We start from the raw sequence: 14,289 nt of genomic DNA on the forward strand, positions 1-14,289 counted from the left end.
GATTTCAGGTCAAGCCTCACTCTCCTCCATGGTTTTCCTCACACTGTGCTGCTGCGATTGCCAATCGAAACAGTTACTTCAGCAAAATAATTCTCCAGAAAACAGACGTCTGTTTATTACTGATAGAAACCATTGCAAAAAGGTTTTGTCTAACGCCAAAGCCTGCTATTCTCAAGTCATGAAATCTCGCATCTCATCTCAAAAATTAGGCTATTGTGACTTCTGGAGAATCTTTAATAGTGTCAATAATAAAGACAAATCTTTAATTCCACCTTTCTTGTATGGTTCAGACTTTGTCACCTCACCTAAAGACAAAGCTGAATTGTTTGCTAAAAACTATATTCACCAATATCATCTCTTGATTCCACTAGTTGCATTCTACCTGATATTGCCAATAAACAGGTTGATCCATTGCTTGACATTCATATCACTCCAGCTTCTGTATATAAAGTGATTTCCTGCCTAGACTCTTCTACAGCTTGTGACCCAGACAACATACCTGTTATTGTCTTGCAGAAGTGTTCTCCGGAGCTGTCATCTATACTCTCAAAACTATTCAACAAGTGCTTATCAGAGTCTTGTTTTCCAGCCTGCTGGAAAGTGGCATCACTATTTTCAAAAATTCTGGAGAGCGATCTGATTCGTCTAACTACCGTCCCATTAGTCTTCTTCCTATCATAAGCAAGGTTTTTGAATCTTTAATTAACAAACATTTAATTTCTCATCTTGAATCTAATAACTTACTTTCTGACCATCAATATGGATTTCGATCTTCTCGTTCTACAACCGATTTGCTAACAGTAATAACAGATAGGTTTTATCGTGCATTAGATAAAGGTGGAGAGGTTAAGGCCATCGCTCTTGACATTTCAAAAGCTTTTGATAAAGTTTGGCATGCTGGTCTTCTCCATAAGCTTTCTTCTTATGGTGTATCTGGCAACATCTTTAAGATTATTGAATCCTTCCTTTCCAATCGTAGTATAAAAGTTGTCCTTGATGGACAGCACTTTTCTTCTTATTCTGTAACTTCTGGGGTTCCTAATGGTTCTATCCTTGGCCCTAAACTCTTTTTAATTTACATAAACGATCTTCCAGATATTCTCACATCTAAGGTGGCATTGTTTGCTGATGGTACTACCATTTATTCTTGTCATGAAACCAACACTCTTTGATTGCTTGGAGGGGGCATTTGAGCTTGAAAAGGATCTCACTTTTGCTACAGCATGGGGCTCACAGTGGCTGGTGAACTTCAATACAGATAAGACTCAATTTTTTTCAGCCAAGCGTTATCGCAATAGTTTAGATCTTCCTATATTTATGAACAGTGATGTACTCCATGAGTCATCTACTCTTCATCTTCTAGGATTAACTCTTACTTCCAACCTTTCTTGGAAACCATATATCAAATCAGTTGCAAAATTAGCATCTGCTAAGGTTGCATCTCTTTATCAAGCTTGTCACTTTCTTACTTTGGATTCTATTCTCTATCTCTATAAATCTCAAATTTATCGGCCTTGTATGGAATACTGTTGCCATATCTGGGGCGGATCTTCTATGCCCTTTCTCTATTAGACAAGGTGCAAAAATGCATTGTAAACATAGTTGGGCCTGCTCTTGCAGCTAACCTCCAACCATTATCACATCGTCGTAATGTTGCTTCTCTTTCTCTTTTCTACAAATACTATAATGGGCACTGCTCTAAAGAGCTAGCATCTCTTGTGTCATCAACTAAAATTTATTCTTGTGTTACTCGTCATTTAATTAAGTCTCATCCTTTTTCTGTGACTGTTCCTAAGTGCTCCAAAAACGCTTATTCGTCTAGTTTTTTTCCTCGAACATCAGCTCTTTGGAATTCGCTTCCCTTATCATGCTTTCCTGATTCATATAATTTGCAATCCTTTAAGTCGTCCGTCAATCGTTATCTTGCTCTACAATCTTCATCTTTCCTCCTCCAGTAACTTCCAACTTTAATTACTGGCTGCTTGCAGCATTGTTGGAAGCAAAGATGTTTAAAAAAATATCAGACTACAAAGAAATAAGATGTTACACTTGTTTCATTATCATTCGAGGTCTATTTTTAGACATGTTATGACAAAAAGAACATTCAATTCTTTCCAACTTGCTAATTTGGTTTAAAGGATTATACAAGTGGGCAACTAAGGTTTTATTTCTGCCCCCTGTATGGCCAGCATAATCAAAATTGATTACCAAAAAGAAAAACAAGAAGAAATCATTCAATAATTTAAAGATACCCGTTATCTGCCTCTATATTTATATGCATATGTATATGTATATACATATGTGTATATATATATATATATATATATTTATATATATTTGTTTATATATATATATATATATATATATATATATATATATATATATACATATATATATATATATACATATGTGTATATATATACATATGTGTATATATATATATATATATATATATATATATATATATATATATATATATATATATATATATATATATAACATCTATACATAGGATTTATATTTTTGCTATATTAAATGCAGGTAATTTGTGGTGCTTGAACTAGACTGAGCAATGAAAGCCCACAGAGATATATGAAATATTTCAATTCATTGAAATAATTTTATTGTTGTGATTCTTTATAATTTTTGCTATATTGATTATGCAGCTGTAAAAGCTGCACAAGCAACATAGCAAAAATGTCAGCTACAGCTGCACAACTAAAAACTATAAAGAATAACAACAATAACATTATTTCAATAAACTTAACTGGCATTTTAGCTTGCAGTTGTAAACTAAGCAAAACCTGCCTTAAGAATAGAGATTACAAAATTACAAAAATTACAATTACAATTACAAATAAAAAAATGTTATTTAAAAGTGCATTGCATCATTCCCAAACACACTCGACAAAACAAATATAGGTTCAACAGAGGGTGTGGAAAATTAGATGGGCAAACCACAAGCAATCATTCAAAAACAATAAACTTACAAACACAACCACGATTTTGAAATACCTTTGGGATACAAAGGATAAATTAAGAACAACACCCAATTTAACATAGTCTATCATAAAAAGTGCCCCTACCTGCAACAACATAACTAAAAAATGCCTATTATGCTTAAGAAAAACTAATGATTTTATTATATTACATCCCAAAGAATTATTAAACAAAAAAAGCAAACTAATATCCAAAAGTCATCCTGAAAACAATTTTTTGCTGAAACAGAATTATTTTTCCATGAGAAAAAATCTTATTTTTTACCTGATGATTGCTTTTAGCATGAAATTTATAGTTGTAAAATATATGCAGTTTTATTTATAATATATATATATATATATATATATATATATATATATATATATATATATATATATATATATATATATAATATATATATATATATATTAGGGTGGTTTATTATGATATAAATGTTAAGTTGGGGCTGTGAAACATTACTAAAATGTTGCATTACAGCCTAAGTAGACTGTAATGCAACATTGAAAAAAACTTCTTTTGAAATAAAATAGAAGTGTGTCTTGGATTCGCAACTTTGGGAAATAAAATTACTATATAATCATATAATGTAAATACACATGGTTTAATGCTATGTTCCATTACTCAACATCTTGTTATATTAAATTAAAAAATGCAAGCAGTTGTTGAGGGAGAAATAGTCAGAGTGTAGTAGGCAACACATAACAGTAAATTGTTTCAGTTATTTGCTATATGTTACAGCTCAAGAATTCAGATTTAGAGTAAATTTTTGTTAATTCTGCTTGAGATTTGTGACACTGCAAAATCATTTTATGTCGTGATTTGAGTCTGAAAGCTTTCAAAGTTGTTGCTGAGATGTCTTTAATAGTACGTTCAACTGCCTGAGAATTGCATGGAATACCACTAAAGACATCAACGTGGAACTGGAAATGTTCAAGATCATCATTAGAAACAGTTGATAAAAGCAGTGGTGGTATTGTGATAGCAACAAACAAGTCGATCATCTTTATGAATGACAAAGCTTCTGGATTAAGCTTGATGCTTGATTTATCAAAGACACATATCTTGCTACTTTGTGATGTAAAGATTTTCATCTGTAACTCCTCCAAGAAGAATGTTCTCAGGACAAGAAAAATAACAGTTATTTTGCAACACTGATTTAAGAATTTTCCAGTCTTCTTTCCCTAGTTCATAGCACTGCTTCATAAGATAGAAGAAATTTCTTGCTCCATCAAGGCAGGAAGAATGACACTTTATGTTGAACCACAATGGTGCATAAACATTTAAGATGAATCGTGTAATTCTATGCAATGGTTTTGAAGATTTCCTGGCATAGCAGTCTGGATGAACAATATTTGATCACAAGCAGTGTATCCCTGCTGAACAGATAAGCAAGCATTTAGAAGGTATATCTGATCAGAGCTTAAATCTTTCTTAACATCAACACTTACATCATCAACTTTACCAGGTATATGTTTAAAGTTCATAATAACTAAATCTTTTGGATCAAAACCTAGTGCAATGTCTATTTTACCTGTTGAAGTAGCTGGACCTGTTGAACATCTACCACTTAAAACGGAGAAATATTTTCTAAAAGGTAGTTCATTTGCATGTAACAAGCAGACCAACCATTGCAATGTTCTCCCAAGACCTTCTAATTTTCTGATTACTCCATTGTGTTGACCTGTGTTATTCACAGGATCATCGCAAACAACTGCAATATCAACAGCTTTACTACTTTGTGGTGTGAGATGATTGACATATTTGTTTTGTGGAAATTACACTACCACATAATGTTCTTCTTTGAAGTTTCGTCGGAATAGATAATTTCCTAAATCTTTTAGAACAGCATTTGCTATTAGGCAAGCATCCCTGTTACTGTTTTTACACCTATCCATGGCCTACACAACTCAGGATATTGTTTAATGTTGTGAACCTTGATCTCTTCATCACTTGACATCTCATTATCACTTGACCTCACTTCATAACTTGACATCACTTTATCATCTGACATCTCAATTGGCAAAAATTCTTCATCTGAGTGATTGTTCATTATCACTGCAATATGTTTTATTTGGATCAATTTCTTTATCAAACTTCAATTTCTTATCTGTAATCGATAAATTACATGTTTTACTTTCTCTTTTTTCTCTCTTCTGCAGCTTAATTGTTTCTTCTTTGTCTACTTTTCCAATTACTATTTTCTGTACTGTTTTTTGATCTATCCAGAACTCCCATTCAAGTATTGGAATTTTTTTTGGCAGTGGACATAAACAAGCTGACCTTTCTCGAACACCATTATCAAAATACTTACACACTTTGACTTATGTGTTTTAACAGCCATTATTATTTTCAATTTTAATTAATTAAACTAGGTACACCATACACCACATAGAGTAAAAAGAAAGTGACGCGAACTTAAATTAATATATTTAAGAATTTACGGGTATATTTTAGCAACAGTGCACAATTATGACCCTAAACTGAAAAAAACAGATCATGATGGATTTCATTTAAAAATAAAATAGTCCCTTTACTTTACACATGTATATAATTATAACAAAATGTATAATCAACCACTGAACACCTTTTTGGATGCCTTAATTAATGGAATTTGGTGAAAATTCCAAAAATCCATAATAATAATAATTCCAGTACTGTATATAAATATATATATATATATATATATATATATATATATATATATATATATATATATATGTATATATATATATATATATATATATATGTATATATATATATATATATATATATATATATATATATATATATATATACATATATATATAAATATATAAATATATAAATATATAAATATATAAACATATAAACATATAAATATATAAATATATATATATATATATATATACATATATTTATTTATTATTGGATGTTACATCTGATGATCACTATTGCGTGAAACTTTAAGTGATGTAATTGAAATATATATATATATATATATATATAATTATTTAGTTTTCACTATATATATATATATATATATATATATATATATATATATATATATATATATATATATATATATATATATATATATATATATATATATATATATATATATATATATATATATATATATGTATATGTATATGTATATGTATATGTATATGTATATATATATATATATATGTATATGTATATATATATATATACACACACACACACACATAAATATATATGTATACATTTAAATAAATATATATATATATATTTAAGTAATGTAATTGAAATATATATTAATAATCATAGATATGGCAACAATATTCCATACAAGGCGGGATTTGAGATTTATAGAGATAGAGAATAGAATCCGAAGTAAGAAAGTGACGAGCTCGAAAAAGAGATGCAACCTTAGCAGATGTTAATTTTGCAACTGATTTGATATATGGTTTCCAAGAAAGATTGGAAGTAATACTTAATCCTAGAAGATGAAGAGTAGGTGACTCATCGAGTACATCACCGTTCATAAATATAGGAAGATCTAAATTATTGCGATAACGATTGGCTGAAAAAAATTGAGTTTTATCTGAATTAAAGTTCACCAGCCACTGTGAGCCCCATGCTGTAGCAGAAGTGAGATCCTTTTCAAGCTCAAATGCCCCCTCCAAGCAATCAGAGGGTGTTGGTTTTTTTATCACGACAAGAATAAATGGTAGTGTCATCAGCAAACAATGCCACCTTAGATGTGAGAATATCTGGAAGATCGTTAATGTAAATTAAAAAGAGTATAGGGCCAAGGATAGAACCTTGAGGAACCCCTGAAGTTACAGAATAAGAAGAAGAGTGTTGTCCATCGAGAACAACTTTTATGCTACGATTGGAAAGGAAGGATTCGATGATCTTAAAGATGTTGCCGGATACACTATAAGAAGAAAGCTTATGGAGAAGACCAGCATGCCAAACTTTATCAAAAGCTTTAGAAATGTTGAGAGCGATGGCCTTAACCTCTCCACCTTTATCTAATGCACGATAAAACCTGTCAGTTATTACTGTTAACAAATCAGCTGTAGAACGAGAAGATCGAAATCCATATTGATGGTCAGAAAGTAAGTTATTAGATTCAAGATAAGAAATTAAGTGTTTTTTAATTAAAGATTCAAAAACCTTGCTTATGATAGGAAGAAGACTAATAGGATGGTAATTAGACGAATTAGATCGATCTCCAGAATTTTTGAAGATAGGGATAACAGATATCGCTTTCCAGCAGGCTGGAAAGCAAGACCCTGATAAGCACTTGTTGAATAGTTTTGAGAGTATTGACGACAGCTCCGGAGAACACTTCTGCAAGACTATAACAGGTATGTTGTCCGGGCCACAAGCTGTAGAAGAGTCTAGGCAGAAAATCACTTTAGATACAGATGCTAGAGTGATATGAATATCAAACAATGGATCAACCTGTTTGTTGGCAATATCAGGTAGAAAGCAACTAGTGGAATCAAGAGATGATATTGATGAAAAGTTTTTAGCAAACATTTCAGCTTTGTCTTTAGGTGAGGTGACAAAGTCTGAACCATACAAGAGAGGTGGAATTATAGATTTGCCCTTATTATTGATATCATTAAAGATTCTCCAGTCACGGGAGCCTAATTTTTGAGATGAGATACGAGATTTCATGAACTGAGAATAGCAGGTTTTGGCGTTAGACAAAACCTTTTTACAATCGTTTCTAGCAGTAATAAACAGACGATATATATATATATATATATATATATATATATATATATATATATATATATATATATACACATACATACATACATATATATACATATATATATATGTATATGTATATATATATATACACACACATACACACATAAATATCTGTATACATTTAAATAAATAAATAAATAAATATATATATATATATATATATATATATATATATATATATATATATATATATATATATATATATATATATATATATATATATATATATATATATATACTGCTTACTAAAAAATATTAAAGTAAAGAATAAGTATAAAAATAGTTGGTTTTGAATATCAAGTAAAAAAAATTTAGGTAAAAACACAATTAAAGTAAGAATAACTTTGTTTATAGGTAACATTACAAATCAGGTTTTAACATATTTAGGTTTTGAGTTTCAACTCAATTTTTATAAAATTAATAAAAAACCTTCATTAAAAATACAAATACTTTTCATTACAAACAAAATAAATACCTTTAGCTGGATAACCATCTGTTAATGGATCACCATAGCTATATTTTATTGTTCCTCTCTGGACACCATTTCGTGGCAACCATTTACTTTTAGGAAATAATTCATCATCATTAACTGGACCAGAATCTTCTGGGTCACTATATATTACAACTCCAACTGCTCCATATTTCTCTGCTAACTCAACCTGGAATACAAATTTTATTTTATTTACTTTCAGATTGCCAAAAAAGATATACACATTTAATCACTATTTAAATAACATTTACACATTTAAAATGTTTAAATGTTATATTATATATTAGTTATTTTTTATTTATCTTTTTTTTTGTTGTTGTTATTTTTATATTTGTTATGTTTAGATTTAGTAAAAAATAGTAAAATGCTTTTAAAAAAGTTTATGAAAAATTCTTGAAAAATAAATGAATACAAAATATTAAAAATTTTTTACCTTGCTTCCTCTTGCATTTTTACCATACCGCACAATTACAATTTTACCAGAACAATTTACACCGAGATCTTTTAACTTTTCAAAATCTTCTACTCTACCGTAGTTCAAATAAATTGGTTCAGCCTATTAAAAAAATCTTGAAAATTCTATTTTTCTTTTCAAAATATATATATTTTTTAATTTTATTATTTATTACTTTGACATTTTAATAATTTTCTTTTTTTCAATAAATTTTTTATTTTTCTAACTTTAATTTTACATGCTATACTACCTCAAATCAAGTCACACTGCTACTAGTAACCTAATAAAACCTGCTTCATACGATGGAAAAGAGGCTTCTTAGCCCAGGTAAACACAACTTACCTAGGAGACTTACCTAAAGAACATTTCATAAAACCCATAATTTAATTGTGGGTAACAGTAGGAAGAGCTCTTTAACCTTTCTAGTGATAGCATCATAATAAAAACAATAAGTCCTGATCTGGAAAACTGGTTACTGACAGGATGAGCATTCAATTTTAAAAAGTTGTTTTAATTCTTCCAATGTCATTTAAATAAGAAAATGGCATTATGAAACTTACCCAAACTAATCAGCCAGATGAAAAAACAGACTATAAATGTAAAAAAAATTTTTGTTTTTCTAAAATTGAATTTTTTTTTCATACTACCAGACATACTAAACAAAACACAAAAAATGTGAACAATAAATCAGAACCAGAAAACCAAGATTTAAATAACAATTTAATTTAATTTTTGTTTAACTAAATTTAATATTATTATTTTAAAGCACAACATAGTTTTACCTGAAACTCATTTACAGATTTTGAGTCAATTACATAAACTTTTCTGAGTTTCATTTGTTTGTTAATTTGTGAAAAAACTGTGTCTTTGATGACAATTTTTAATTAGTTCTTTAACAAAATAACCCCTCTGTCCTCCTTTTACTGATAAGTATAATAGTTTTGTGTGTTAACATATTTTATCCAACCCTTTTCCAAATTTAAATTTTTAAATGAGGCCGCTATTTCTTCCTAAAGTTAGTAAAGTTAGATTGAAATGATTGTATTGTTCTTCATAGGTAAGATGCTTTACTATGTGGCAAATCCTTGTAGCTCTTTTTTGAATTTTTTTAAGTTTTTTAACTTTGCTTTTAAATATGGATTGCCATATTAAGAATTATATAATTTAAATATGGACATTTAAACTATATGAATCTTAATATAGAAAGTGAATAGGCATTTTTAAAGAATACTAACTTGATGTGAAAATGTATGTTGTAACATAACAAGCATTTTGTTTGCTTTAGAACTTTAATAACTAACTTCATTTATTTTTAAAATCATTTGAAATTTGAACACTATAAATCTCCGGGTATCCAGATTATGTCTATTATTTAGGTATATAATTAGGTACCCAAGTTAAATAATTGAGCATTAGGATCACAAAACTTTAGCAATTTAAAATTAAGTATGCTCAAGTATTAGCTGTATGGACAGCATTTGAACTACATTTTTTATAAATTTTAGATAAAAACCCAGTATCGTATTGAGAGCTTTTAGGTTAACTCTTTCAGCACCAAGGTAAAAATCTTTTGACTGTTTGAAATGACTGAAGAAATCCTTTTTTTTTGAAAACAAAACATTGTAACATTACTAATTATAATTGTAACGTTACTTTTTAATAGCAAATCAAACTATTTATTTATTGAACATGAATGAATGATCTTGACAAACATATTTTTGAATTAGAAAAATTGTTCACCTTGCATTTTGTAAAAATGGTATGAATGATTGTTTTTCTTAAAAGCATTTGACAGTTATTGGAAGTAAAAACCAATCCAGCAACAGCAGCGAACATTTCTATGATTTAAAAGACTAAAAATAATCTTTCTACTTAAAACTGTGACACAATTATAAGTTTAAGTGTATATTTATACGTTTGAGCAAACACTATATGTAAAAGGGTGACTCTAAAAACACTATATGTAAAACACTATATGTAAAAGGGTGACTCTAAAAACAAGTAGTTTGCATGTATTTTTAACCAAAGTATAACTTCATCTAGAACAATAACTTAGAGGTATAACACATTTTTTTAAATGTTCAAAGTTTGCAAGCATCAGATATTGTGAAAACAATTTAGTTAAGACAATTTCAAGTCAAATACATATCAAGTTGAGAGTTACTATAAAACAATTTATTGCAATTAGAAATATCGAAAAGAGTTAGCTAAGAAAATTTAGAAAAATAATTTATTTTGATATAAAAAAACTTTCTATGATACATCATATGAAGAAAACTTGAGGACACCAGTACGCCTTAACTTAACTTAACATCTTTGAAAAATACCTTAGTCAATAGCCCTTGCCTCACCTCATTTTTATCTAATGCAAAACAAGATCTTCCTGTTATTACAATAACAAATCAGCAGTAGAACATGAGAATGGAAATCTGAAATGATTGTCAGTGAGAAAGTTGTTGGACTTAGGATAAAGTATTAAAAGTTTGTACATTAAAAACTTAAAAACCATGCTAACAGTTGTAAATTAAAGACTCAAAAACCGTGTTGTAAAAGTACAGTGAAAAAATAGTAATACTAAAAAAACAGTAGTTAGAGGGGTCAAAACAATCTCTTGTGTTTTAACACTTTATTACAGAAATGTTGTCTAAACCACAAGTTTTAAAAGAGTTTTAGAAATAATTTTGGCAACAAAGACTGAATAATTAAGATTGATTAGGATGTCTAACAATGTATTAACCTGTTTGTCTGGGATATCAGGAATAGTGTGGCCATGTAGTTGAAGAGATAAACAAAATGCTTAAACAAATAGTTTTGCTTTATCTTTAAAAGCAGAACTATGATTATATCAAGATAAGGATAAGGACAAGATAATGAGTATTAAACTAAATGTGCTAATACAATATTAAAGAAATTCAAAACATTTCTAGAACCTTCATACCTTAATCTCTAGAAAAAATAAAATTTCTTAATTTGAGAATATTGGACAGCATTATGAAACAACTTTTTGCATCAATATTTTGGAACAATAAAAAGAAGCCTGTTCTCATAAGAGTTGTAAAAAGTTAAAAAAAATGGAATCATAAGAAATAGCAGTAAGAAAGGAGAGAACCAAGTAAAATAATTGGGCAAGTTTAAGATGTAAAGGAATAAAACTTTAATGAATCTGAATATTATCTTATGAATCTTATGCATGATTATACAAGAGTGATTACATTAAGATCATGTTATGGAGATTACATTAAGGTCACATTAAGAAGATTACATAAGAGGTGCAATTTTAAGTAGAAAAAAAATTTGCCTAAAATATAACACTTAAAAAATTACAAAAAGAATTTGTGTCACCTATAAGGTAATAGTAAATTAATTTAATAAAAACTCTGTAGAAAAAATGAGATAAAAGTGATCACCCTCATTTAATAAAATGAGATAAAAGAAATAAAACTTGATTATTGATATGAACTTTAATCAAATAAAGATATTCTGTTATTCAAAAAATTCAAAGCAAAAAAAAAAAAAGCAATCAAAAACAAAACTAAATATTATTAAATGTTATTTAGTATTATTTTTAAATAAACTCATAAAGAGATCTATAATAAGAACAAAGATTATGTATATTCTTAATAATATTTACAAACATTATATTAACAGGTTATGAACCCAACAACCAGTGGCAAAACCTTTATTTTTGATGGAGATAATAGGAAATTTGAAATATGGGAAATGAACTTCCATGGATATATGTAAGTAAAAAAATTACTTTAAATAAAAATAATGAAATTGATGTTGACAAAAATGAAATAGCGTTTGCTGAACTTATAAAGTTTCAGGATGAAAGATCTTAGCTTTAATTATGAGAGACGCTAAAGATAAAGAAGCCTTTAAAAAACTAAAAAATCATTACGCTGGTACAAGTAAATCTCGAATTATAACTTTATATAATGAATTAACAAGGTTAATTAATTATATAAAGTTTTTTTCATTTGAATATATAAATTTTCTTTTTAAAAAAGATTATCAACAAACCAATAACAGATTACATTATTAGAGGAGGAAAATCAGCCACTGCATTGAATACAGCTGGTGAAAATATAAGTGATTCGTTACTATGGTACTTAAAGGATTATCTGATGAGTAATTAAATTTGCTATGGTACTTAAAGGATTATCTGATGAGTAAAGAGCTTTCATTAGCTATAATTACTTAATGAGAAACTAGTAATAATTTACAAAAATTCAAACTTTTAAAAAAAGACTTAACACAGTTTTGAAGAAACAGAAACAAACATACACAAACACAAACAAACGTACACACAAACAATTCATTATGAACATTAAGATTTATTTAAGAATACACACAAAAAACTCATAATGAGTATTCAAATAACAAGATAATGAAATTCAAAACTAGTGGGGGTAATATAATGAAAGTTTAGACTTGTGGAGCTATGGACTTCAGCAGTTAGCACTACACAATATATAAGAAATTGATGCTATGTGCAACAAATTGAAGGTACATCATGTGAATTAGAAACCCTAACCCTAACCCTGACTGGCTTAAAGCCAAATATTTTGAGATTACACTTATTTGGATCAAATTATTAGCTATTTTTTATCAAACGTATGTTAAAAGTGTTACCTACATGCACCTATAGAACATAAAATTTATTTCATTTAACCTCCTGGTTATTAAAAAAACCCACAACAAACAATTAGTATAGAAAATAAATAAGTCACTTTATAGTTTAAAGCAAAGTGGTAGAAAATGGCAAAATGTTTTAAGTTACTTACTCAAGGAAATACAATTTGTTAAATCAGGTGCTGATGCTTGTGTTATGTAAGAAGCAATACTGAAATATCATGGATCCCAGTATGGCTTGATGACATTATCATAGCTTCCACCACAAATGAACTACTAATAACAATTAATGAGAAATTTGACAATTAGAAAGTAGACAATTTAAAATGAAAGATTTAGAAACATTGACTTTATTCCTTGGTATTCTAACTTTAACTTCTAACTTGACTAGTAATTGTGCAACTTTGAATTGATCAGATTACTTGCATAGAGTTCTTTTTCAAATTCGATTTTGACAATTGCAAAATAATCTCAACTCCATGTGAGCAACTTCCTAATTCATGCCATAATCAAGAATTGATTGAATCAAATGATTCAGCAATAAAACTATACCGACAAATGGTCTTCTTTACGCAATAATATTTACAAGATATTTAAGCTATTTTGTTCAGATTATCTCAGCATTTATCAAAACCAGATAGTGGTGATTGGATTATAATTAAGCATGTGGTATACTAAGCATATTTTTCAAAAGAATGAGATAGAGTTTTATGCTTACTTTAATGCGGATTGGGCTTCATTAGAGAATTGACAGTATATCAGGTTACTGTTTTTCGCTGCATAAAAATGGACCAGTCATAAGTTCCAAATCAAAGAAACATTCAAGTGTTGCACTAAGTGACCTCAGTCATTTAGTGCAACACTAATTGATCCTGGTCACTTATTGTTGTATAAATACACGGCTGGACTTGTTGCTTACAAGTCCAAAAAACAGAAAGCCAGTTTTTACAATTTAACT

General features: G+C 28.5%; 1 protein-coding gene across 1 annotated transcript in view; it reads right to left on the minus strand.

Annotated features, from left to right (window-relative positions):
• The window catches only part of LOC100207461 (N-acetylated-alpha-linked acidic dipeptidase 2), a 63,057-nt gene that overhangs the window by 34,932 nt on the left and 13,836 nt on the right, over nt 1-14,289 (minus strand). The window contains exons 4-5 of the mRNA XM_065804505.1: nt 8,676-8,798; nt 8,228-8,411 (exon numbers count right to left, since the gene is read on the minus strand). Of these exons, the coding sequence (XP_065660577.1) occupies nt 8,228-8,411; nt 8,676-8,798 (307 nt within the window). The remainder of the gene's footprint in view (nt 1-8,227; nt 8,412-8,675; nt 8,799-14,289) is intronic.

Source organism: Hydra vulgaris, chromosome 09 (assembly GCF_038396675.1).
Source record: "Hydra vulgaris chromosome 09, alternate assembly HydraT2T_AEP".
In the NCBI taxonomy this organism is placed as follows: domain Eukaryota; kingdom Metazoa; phylum Cnidaria; class Hydrozoa; order Anthoathecata; family Hydridae; genus Hydra; species Hydra vulgaris.